The sequence below is a fragment of the Tupaia chinensis genome, unplaced genomic scaffold (genome assembly GCF_000334495.1).
Source record: "Tupaia chinensis unplaced genomic scaffold, TupChi_1.0 Scaffold000377_5, whole genome shotgun sequence".
In the NCBI taxonomy this organism is placed as follows: domain Eukaryota; kingdom Metazoa; phylum Chordata; class Mammalia; order Scandentia; family Tupaiidae; genus Tupaia; species Tupaia belangeri.
Genome location: NW_006159879.1, coordinates 2264322 through 2275186, shown reverse-complemented (window position 1 = coordinate 2275186; position 10865 = coordinate 2264322). Strand labels below are relative to the sequence as shown.

General features: G+C 57.3%; 1 protein-coding gene across 1 annotated transcript in view; it reads right to left on the bottom strand.

Annotated features, from left to right (window-relative positions):
- Nucleotides 1-600, bottom strand: part of ALKAL2 (ALK and LTK ligand 2) — a 15382-nt gene extending 14782 nt beyond the window's left edge. Inside the window, exons 1-2 of the mRNA XM_027773826.1 lie at nucleotides 501-600; nucleotides 294-378 (exon numbers count right to left, since the gene is read on the bottom strand). Of these exons, the coding sequence (XP_027629627.1) occupies nucleotides 294-378; nucleotides 501-600 (185 nt within the window). The remainder of the gene's footprint in view (nucleotides 1-293; nucleotides 379-500) is intronic.
- Between the last annotated feature and the right edge of the window lie 10265 nt (nucleotides 601-10865).

Sequence of the window (10865 nt, the reverse complement as noted above, 5' to 3'; positions counted from 1 at the left end):
CCTGCCTTTCTGCAGAGCTGGTAAAGAGAGGCACATGGACCGTATCTGCCCCAGCTCCAGCTCCAGCTCCAGCCATGGGAGCACACTTTCATTCTTGCCTCTGCACCTTTATGTATGCGGGTCTTTTTGTCAGGACATTCCTTCCTTTTATGATTTGTGTTCTTTGAGTGTCTCATCCCCACTCTCACTGTGACACTGGCTCTTCTGGGAACTATCCCCAGACCTCTGGGGTCAGGAGTCCTGCTCTTCCCTCTCATGGCCTCAGTCTTACCACGCGTCCTTTCCTCGCCTACCCTGGTTGTTTTTCGGCATCATCTTGCAGGCTATCATAGTCTTGCAGCCAGGACTGCTTTGTGTTCATTATCCCATCCACGACGCCTAGTATGGTGAACATAGAAGACCAAGTATTTCAGAAGAAATTAATAAACATACTGTTTCTATGTATTTTTACTGTCAGATCCTTGCGCATCATTACTTAAACAGTACAATGGGACACATACCTGTGAAAAGCCATGCTATAGAACGCAGATACAACTTGGTCATGGGTGTCGCTTCGGACTGCTTGTCACCATGTAGTAATGACCGGTCTGCGTTAGTCATGGCAGATGATGTCCCGTGGGGCTACTTGGACGACATTGCAGGAAAAGCAGTACTTGCAACACCCCGAGTAGCATGGGTGAGCCTTCTGGACAGGGTGGTGCCTGTGCACACTCCCAAGGAGAGGGGCCTCCGGGCCTCCAGGAGTCTGGCTAGGAAGACTGCTGAGAGTGGACACAGTCTCTCCTGAGGCGATGCATGCAGGGAAGGAGACCACAGCTCGGGTGTGGAGGCAGAAGGGAGAGCAGAGCAGGTCTTGGTCCTCAGAAAATCATCTCTTTCTTTAAAGTTCCATTCTGAGGTCGATGTGCATTTAAAAGTACAGTGGAGGCTACCCAGCAGCTTGAAGAACATGCAGGGCATGTATGTGTCCCAGATCTCAACAGGATGGAGAACTGGAGGAGGGGGAATTGCAGCATGAAAACGGTCCATCGGGGGTGCGTTCTTTCTCTCTCTTCCTCTCTCATTGTGTCTCTCTGAGACACATGTGCCTTCTGGCAATTAAAAAAAAAAGAGAGAGAGAGAGAGAGAAAGGTGCCATGAGGAAAAAGAAAGTAAACTTGAACTTGGAGCTCCGTACAGCCCCGTAAGTTCCCGCTCCTTCATACATGGAGATGTGCCTGGCAGGAAGTGCTCTGCCACAGGCAGAGAAGGTCCTGTCACTGGCTTCTCTGAGACAGAATTCAAGGTGACTCCATGGGACAATGGCTCTAAATACGGGCCGATCGCCCTCGTTCTGCTTTGTCTGGGGACTGACGATGACAGCTCTGCAGCTACATTTTTGCTGTCGCACGTGTGGTTAGGCACCTCTCAGCGGCAACCTGTGCTGGGGACCAGGCATGGGCCATGGCCGCCATGGACAGGTGGATGTGCACTGGGCATGGTGCTTCTGTGGGCGTGCAGAAGGTGCAGGACAGGATGGACACACAGCCCAAGGGCCTTGAGGGGCAGGTGCCAGGAGACTGTGCTTATTCACCTTCGTGTTAACACAGGGCAAGCCCAGACGTCCCTGTGGCTCTGCTGTCTCCAGTTGGTGACAGTAAAGGTCTGCACGCCCCCTTGTAACTCTTTGGACATTTTAAGCCTGTGGTCTCTGCCACCTCTTTGGTCAATGAGTCACTGTCTTCCTCTGTTCTGCGAAGCAGTCTCCTCAGCAGACTGAGTCACCTCTGAGGGTCCCCTGTCCTTGTACTGGGACCCAGTGCAGACTCCGGTGTGTTGGCCTCTGAGGGCCGGAGGGACCAGCAACCGGAGCGTCTGTCCTGTTCCACATTGCAGCCAGGGCCAGCTCCCGATGCCCACGGCTTCCAGTTTCCGCACATGCAGACATGAGGCCATCTGCTCCTTTCAAGCACACTGGTCTCTGCAGGACCCCGGGAAGCAGCAGGCATGCATGTTCTTAGGCGAAGGGGTGGACAGTGTCCCTCTCCCGTACTGTCATGATTCGTCTGACTCTGCCTGATGCGTCTGGCCTCCTCAGCCCTGCTTCTGGTGGCTGTTCTGATATGTGTGGGTCTGTCGCCTCTCTCAGGCCGCCCTGGTGGCCACATGTCCCCATCCATTCCCCTGAGTGCAGGTGCGCCTTCCTCAGTACTTGTCCGTGGCAGCGCCACGCTCTGGGGCTGAGTGGGCAAAAGCCAGCTGGTCCAACAGCACCTGGTGCTGGGACTCATCGCCCTGTCTGTACATTCTCAACGGAGCCCAGCGAGTGTGGCACTCTGAGGCAGTATCCTCAGTCCTGAGGTGCCTGAGCCATCGCGGGATTGACCTCCAGGTGGGTGTGGCTCCTGGGCCCGAGACCTTTGCCACTACGTGAGCCACGTGGCAGGCTCGGTTCACGCTTCGGTGTCCAGAGAGAGCTGCTGGAGCTGCCTCGTCTCCTCGTGGCTCTGGGCAGTGAGGAGGTCACTGCTGCGCGCTGGACCCGGGTCTCTGCAAAGGCTTTGAGGAGGTGCAGGCAGCGCAAGGGTGGGGCCGCGCGGGGCAGCTCTCAGCTGTTGCTGAGACGGGGTAATACTGGCCAGCCCCATGGCTGCCAGGTCTAACGGTGGGTCTGCAGGGCCAGGGCCGCTGTTGCCTCCCCTAGGATGAGAACACCTCGTTTAGGTGGGATCCGCCAACTCCACTGCGTCTTCACTGAGAGCAACACTCACTCTCGTTGCCCCGCACACCCCGTGACTGGCCTCCGTGTTCCCTTCTACAGCACGCGTGCGGGCCGAGCAGAGGGCGTGTGTACAGTCGGCGCTTCGCGTTATTCGGGACCTTCACGCTGGACTCCACATACGGCCTCTACAGAGGCATGTCATCAGTCACCGTGGCCTTCTCGGTACGGCCGACCTGGTGACAGTGCAGGCTGGGACAACCAGACCTGGCTGGGGTGTCTTGGAGGCGTGTCTGGTTAAGTGTTAGCGGTGAACGGCTTCCAGGGGATGGTTTGCTGCAGTTCAGTGGCAGGTGCGATTCAGGGTGGCTGCAGGTCTTACCACCTGGGACGGTGTTCCTGTGCAAACCTGGATGACGGTGTCCTCGGAGGGGTTTCGGGGTGACAGGGAGGAGTAGAGACATGCCTACCAGCTCTGGGGTTGGAGCGCTCACTCGCCCCGCTCCGTCCTCACTACCCAAGAGCACGAGAAGTGAACGCTCTCCTCACATGCCTGACTTTTCGTTGAACCTCATGATTAGCAGATCTGTGAAAGAAGAGCCCATGTGCGGGGCAGGGGCGGGCGACTTCAGTTTCCTCTGCCTTTTATTATGCCATGCTCTGAGTTTTGAGAAGCTGTTAGCTCCCATGTCAACGTCTACGCGACAAGGCAAATACAGTGACCGTAAAATGAAAACCGGGGTTAATCGCCCAGATGTTCTGAAGGTCTGACGTCTGTAGAGATCCCACATGGAGGTCTGCCTGGCTTTCATGAAGTATCTTTGCAGAGCTGACCCCGAGGGTACGCTCGTAATTACTCCTGCGTTCCTGAGAATGCGGGTGAAATTTAAGTTGGGTTGAATTTTAAACGTGCTAAGAATGTTGTTTGAAGACCCCTGCGGTTAACTTACTTTCAAAGCAAATAAGCATTTCATAAGGAATAATCACTATTCATTATATATATATATACACACATATATATAAATTTCTTTATGTCTGTAGAAATGGAGTTTTTTTTTTTTTTTTGAGAGGTTTTTGCTATAGGGCGCGTGTGCTCGCCAGACAGACAGAGAGACAGAGAGACAGAAAGCGAGAAATCACCCCCCAGGGGGATGGTCACACCGCAATCCCTTCTCCTCCATTCTCCTCTCGGGATCTTGGGCACGCACACACACGTGCCTGGTGGGAGTTTTAAGCCACCGGGTCCGGGCCGCGAACTGCGGTCAACTACGTGGGAGTCCAGCGACATAGCCATTACGCTAACTGCTGGTTCCCTGTAGAAATGGAGTTTTAAAGCTCCTTGTGGATGTTTTGGAATTACTTTGACTATTTCCTCACATTCCTTTAACATTTCCTCACTTACTTCACGACAGTCACTTTGATAGTCGGCCCTGATGGCCGCACAGTAAAGCTCCTTGTGGATGTTTTGGAATTACTTTGACTATTTCCTCACATTCCTTTAACATTTCCTCACTTTACTTCACAACAGTCACTTTGGTAGTCGGCCCTGACAGCCGCACAGACCTGGGGCCCAGGCTGCTTACCGCGCGGGGCTCAGCATGCTGTGCTCCACCAACGCCACGCAGATGCTAGCTAACCTCGGGCCGGGGCTTTGGGAAAGTATGTACAAGTTAGTTGTGACTCTTCTTTGCTATTTGAGAAAGATGCATTAATTTATTACCACTAACTTCATCATCCGCAATGCCTTTTATGAGTGCAGAGGACAGAGTGCGATTGGCCGCTTAGGTACTTACTCTCTGTAGGCACTGCCCACCCGAACCACATCGGCGTGTGCCGATCCGCTCTAACCAACGAGTCTCTGAAGGCCCGACAGGCCCGCACACGCCACGCTGGGTCTCTGTGGCAGGCCGAGGGTTCAGCCCGGGCCCTCTGTCCCTGCATAGAGCCGGACCCAGCTCAGTGCATCTGAGAGGGTGAGACCCTGGGCTGCGAGTGGTCAAGATGGTACATTGATTCAACAGGCTTCTCCACCAGGATGTGGCCTGTTTTAGTGTGGGTTCTCTGATACACGGAGACGCACACTGTTGCTACGGTAACCACTCTGCTAATTGATCTGTCTTGTTGAACTAAGCTTGAATCAGAACCTTCCTGCGTACCGTGAGACTGAGATCTGAGACGATTTTATAGCCAGTGACTCCTCTCCTTAATACAGCAATTTTCTCTCCTGAATCTTCTTTTTACAGCCTCTGTAATTATTCACTGTGGCCTGTCAGTGGCTAGCCTTCACTGCTACCGTGTTTCTTTCTGTAATTTGTGAATAACGCCAGGCCATGCAGAACGGTTTCACTATCTCTGCAGGGTTAGTGGGGAGTCCTGCACCACCCGCTCCTGCAAACTTCCAGAGCCCCATGTGCAGGGACACCGCCACCGCCCACTCTCGCCCTCTCCTTCCTCTTCCTCTCCCCAGCTGCCTTTGCGTTTCCGCCAGCGTTAACTTCTGAATCTTTTATACATTTTAACACAACAGCGCTCATCCATTTGCCTGAGGATTTTTATACATTTCCTGCCTATCCAGAGACCAGTATTTTCCTGGGGGGCTGCCACTCAGGGAGTGCCTGGGGCAAAGCTGACCGGTTAACGAGAACACATGTCCTGCCGGGGAAGAGTTCCCTCCCGTAGAGGCTAACACAGCTCCTTCAATGACGCCACAAAACTGCCAACGCGGTACACTGAAGCACAACGCTCCCTCTCACCGCCGGCCGATTGAGAGAATCACTTTGTGTCTGACAGAGCGAGTGCCTCCCTTGGACACGGGAGGGTGCTCAGTGGCCCGGGGCAGTGGCTGGGAGCGCAGGGCATCCTGTCCTCTGCACAAATGTCACCCCACCCCCGGAAAGACCAAGGGAGGGTGGAGAGTCTTCCCAGATTGACTTAGAGGCAGCGGCGCCATGTGGAGTGCAAGGCCATTGTCAACACCTGCCCCGCCAGGGCTGGGGCTGCTGTGGCACGTCCTCGAGCCGGGAGCCGCCTTCCCGGGGCTGGTCTCCGGTCACAGGACTCGCAACCACACGGCAGGCTGTGCACCTCTCTGCCTGGGGCCGGGGTTTCAGGATCATGAATTGTCTTTCCCATGAGTGAAAGAGAGAAAAAGAAACAGAGAACAGGAGAGGGACCTGGGCATCGACATGGCAACGCACATTCAGGGAGCCAGGCTGTGTGCTTTCCGGCGTTGGTTTGCCATGGCAGACGGACACATGTCTTCTTTCCTGTGACATGGGGGCTGGGGGACACATTTGCAGCGAGTCTCTGAAATACAGAATGAGGCACTTTGTCCGATGCCTGGGACTCAGCAGGGCAGCCGTACAGGCCTTGGGTCGGGGACATGTCAGTTTGTCCCGGAGGTGGGAAGAGGCCGGACTGAGGACAGGGCTCAGGTCTGCACCCAGGAGGTTCTGAGCACTATTCTCCTGTGGGGCCTGCAGCCACGCCCTGGCCCCTGGCAGAAGCTTCTGGGTCCTGGGTCGTGTCGCTGTCTTTGCCTGAGACCTGAGATAAAGCCACAGCCCCAGGAAGTGGCAGGTAGGGCCCAGTGGCTACCTCCCAGGCCAGGCCTCATGCTGGGTGACTTGACTTCGTGACCGGCACCGAGGTGTCGGGCTCAACACACAAACAGGCCATCCTGTCTCCGGCCCCGTGCAAGAGTGCTGAGAAACGGGTGTGTGAGGTGACGCGGACCCTGAGTTTGAGCGGAAGGCCATGCAGCGAACACCAGTCTCCTGGGCACTGGCCGGGCGCACCTTGCAGGCTGGACTCGCACCACCTCCACAACCATGGGTGCAGGGACGCGTGTGCTGGGTGCCGGGACCTCGCCAAGCTAGAGACAGCGTTCACCGCTCAGTCATGCAGCAAACACAGGTCCGTCTGCACCCAGCGCGGCCCCGCTGTGAGGAACACAGCCTCGACCAAGTGCAGGGAACCGCCGTTCTCCCGGGGACTCGAATGCCGCTGGCCACAGTGAGAGCACATGGAGGGAGGGATGCCAGCCGGGAGCAGGCCAGAGCCAGGCCAGTGTGCAGTCCTAAAGGCCAGGGCTCCCCCTTGAGCGACCCCACTTACAGACAGCGGGCAGCCAGAGAGCCCTTTGCAGCCCTACCCTGGGAGTTTGCTGTGGTTTGGGGGCCGGTTTACCCTAAGATGTCTCATTTCGGAACTTGGCATCGGTGGACAGTGATCGCGGGTGCTCTTAAAGCGTGTGTGTTGGGACCAAGGCGGTGAATAAGACCGGATTCTTCATGGTGTCCCCGGGTGGGGCTGTGGGGTGTGCTGGGGTCGTCTTTGAGTCCTGGTGGGTTTAGAAGGAGAGGAACTGCTGGAACTCGAGCTCTGCTCGGTTGGAAGGTCTGCCTCCCACCCTGGTGCCCTTGGACAACCGCCCAGGGCTGAGTCACGGACCCCCGCTGTCATGAGCTCACCTGTGAGCCAGGCACTGGACGACGAGACAGCCTAACGAGACACAGCGTCCGAAAGATTGAATAAAAAGGCCGGAGATAAATTTGTCAGGGGAGATGTCACAGGGAGCGGATGTGACATTTGCATTCGTGACTGCGTTTTACCAAATCAAGGGGCCAGTTAATACAGGAAGATGTTACCGGCCCCCACGTCTGCACTGGGTGAGGTCACAGCTGTTCCCAGCTCCTTCCTGGACTTCCACGAGACCCGCTCCCCCACATCCTACGAGCACACAGGACTTCTGTGCTTGTAAACATCTGGAATTTAACTCGGAAGCAACAAAGAGTGGCGGGGGTGCAGACCTCAGGCCTGAGCCCAGTCCCTGCCAGTCAGCTGCCTTTTTAGCTTCTGCTAATCCTAGGAGGGCTGTTTCTGCAGGAAGAGCTTTTAGCGCAGCTCGGAAAGGTAGCAAGCCTCCACTTAACTGGCTCCAAAGCAAACAAGGATCGGAGGTGCCCTCTGAGGCCGGGTGCGGGGTCCAGCGAGACAGAGCGCCTTTGTTCGTGGGGGCGGGGCTCGGAGTGGTGGCCGTTTCCTCTCCACCTGGCGGGCGACACGCCTCGGGGCACCGCCACACTGATCTGTGAGCGCCGTGGACTCTGAGTCTGCCTGGGCATGAGCAGCGACCGCCTGCGTGCAGGGCGAGGGGCTGGTCTCCTCGCTGTCGGAGAGGGGAGGCCACCGTGTAGGGCCTTCCTGGAGAGGCCGTCCCGAGTTAGAGACACGTGGGGCGTTGGCTGGGGGGAGGGGACCTCACCCTGCAGTCTGTCCCCATGCTCCTGGCCGGACCACGACCCCGATTTGGTGTTTGGCTTGCTGCCTGGGGTGCGGGTGTTTGGGTCTGGTCAGTATCTTCCCCTGGGCTTTGTGAAAAGGGTACCTTAGAGCTGGGAGAGGACAAAGGTAGGAAATGCTCTTTTCAACTAGCACCAAGGTCACTGAGCGCCTCCAGTCTGAGCAAAACATATTTAAGTTTCTCTGAGAAGCGGCTGCTGGAGGGAGAGAGCTGCAGGCCTGGACGGTGGGAGAAGCCCGCCCCCGCCCAGTCTCCCAGCAGCGAGCCGGGCAGGGGTGACAACAGCTGCATCTTCCAGCTCCGTGTGTCATGGCAGTCCAGGGTCCCAGCGTCGATGTGTCCCTTCAGTCAGCAGCACACGCGTGTGCGGCCGGGGAGTGCCCATGGCTGGCAGGAAGCACGCGTCGAGGGCCAGAACATGCCTCTGTTCTCAGGGACTCCCCAGTCCGGCTGGACGTCCGAACCGCCGCGCGCGCGTCTGTATTCTCCGGGAGTGGAGGTTCAGGCAGGGTGCCAGGGAGGGCGCTTAGTTCTTCCTAGACCAGGACCACTCGCCTGGTGAGGCCAGAGCCCACGCTGTCACCATCACTGGCAGACCTCAGATGGGACTCGCTTCCCTGGGCAGACCTGCGTGGGCTGGGCCCTTCGAGACCATCAGAGAGAATTTACGTGAAGCTGGCTGAGGACACCCTGGGCGTTCCTACACAGCCTGGGTCAGTCTGGCTAAGATAATGGAGGAAGGTTTGGTCTAACCCCCGAATGCCGAGGCACACTCGTGACGCTGGTGGGGCCGAGCGAGCGGGCTGCTTGCGGGCGCGGCATGTGGGTGCCACTTGAAGAGAGGTCAGAGGTCACACCGCGCATAGGCTGAGGATTCAGCCGTGTGGCCCCGACCCACCGCCCGGAGGCTGGATGGCACTTCGCAGGGGCAGGTGGATCGGCCCTTGTACTGTCAGCCCACCGGCCTCGTGCATTTACTGTGGCGGAGGCATGGCAGCTGCGGCCAGCGCCTGGGCAGGGCTTCAGGGCAGGGAGAGGGGAGCTCTCCATGTGGGCACGTGTGCTCAGGCACCTCCTTCCCGGCCCAGTGGGGGCTCCTGAGGTCAGTGTGGGATGGTGTCCCCGCGGGGCTCGGTGATGTCTGGGGGCTGTCTGGTGCCACCACTGACCCGGAACCCCTCCCCGCACACCGGCGCCCGGCATGGCCTCCACGTGTCCAGTCTGTAAGGAGGAAATGGGCGAGCGACCCTCCCGAGTCAGACCCCCAGGAAACCGCGTCAGGCCGCATCGGGAGCTTCCAGTCGGGAGGATCTGCCTGTCATTTTGGCGGAAAGTTTTTCTCTCTTTGTGAAACATAGATTTGGCTTGTTTTTCTTCTGGATCGAGTCTCCTACTGCCTTGCAGCTTGCCAGCTTTGCTTTACGAGAGAGAGATCTTTGACTTCAGCGTCACGGGGCCGTGGACTCCCAGACGTGACTCAGTGGTAACGCGGGGAAAAAGACAAACTGATTTTTAAATTGTTTGCAAGTAGAACAACAGGTCCCCGTGAGAGCTGAGGACAGCAGGGGTAAGCGGATGACGAGCTAAATGGGAACCCTGCCTCAAGAAGAAGTAGTAAAATACTTATTTCCACTTTTTTATTTTAAAAGGCCCCGCCCATTACCGTGTGCTGCTCGCTACCATGCCTGTTACCCGCTGGCCAAGCTCCCGGTCCCTGACGTGCCCACGTGCAGCGGCAGTGAGGCCAGCCTCGTCTGCAGGGCTGCCCCTGACGGGGACACCTGGTGGTGTGGAGCGAGGGCCCGGCCAGTCAGCAGTTTTCTTTCACCGGCACCAACACGCGAGGACCGCACCGTGGCCACCAACCACCACGCTTTCCTCTCCGGTGCCAAGGGAGGGCGGGAGTCCAGGGCCTGCCTGCATGGCCGTCCACGGGCCACTGTCCTGGCGTCCGGCCAGGTCACTTATGCGCCCCCAGGGCTGGGACTTCCTCTCCCCATGCTGCCTAGCGAGTGGCAAGAAGAGCGCCAGGTGTCAACTGTGGTGGTGCTGCCGGTGGGCTGCCCTGTCCCAGCCCGCATAGCTCCCGACGCTCACAGCTGGGACGGGTGACCACCGAGGGACAAACCACCCCACAACTTGGCCCCTTGCTCGGACACCCTGAGGGTGTGTTCCCAAGTCAGGGGATGGGCTGAGCTTAATCCAGGGCAAGGCCACACCTGGGCCTCGTGTGGAGTTCTCCACTGCCATGGAGGCGGAGCGCTCAGAGGAAAGCCGCACGTAGCCGAGAGGCCCGGGTCCCCTGTCTGGCAGGCGGCGTTCCCAGGGTGTGCAGGGCTGCAAAGGCTGCAGAGCAGAGACCAGCTCTGGGGCGATGCAGGCCTACGACCTGTGCTTCGCACTTTGAAGCCCTTCCAGTGACATTTTTAAAACATTTGATTGCTTTTCATAAAAGGAAGAAAAACCTAATTTGCAAACCCTGGACAATGGGAATCTCAGCTCTCTGGTAAACCTGGCGGCTTTCTCCCCCCTTCAACCATAGGAGAGAAGAGACAGAAGCCCAGGTGTCCCCAGTCTGTTCCCTGTTTCTCTGCTCGGAGGTGGGGCGTTTGCAGGCCCAGGGCTGAGTAGGCTCCTCTGTCCCTCGCGGGATCCGGGCCTCGCGTGAGCCTCTTCACCGCCTCCTCTCCTCTCCTCTCCTCTCCTCTCCTCTCCTCTCCTCTCCTTCTTTCCTCTCCTTTTCTCCTTTCCTTTCCTTTCCTTTCCTTTCCTTTCCTTTCCTTTCCTTTCCTTTCCTTTCCTTTCCTTTCCTTTCCTTTCCTTTCCTTTCCTTTCCTTTCCTTTCCTTTCCTTTCCTTTCCT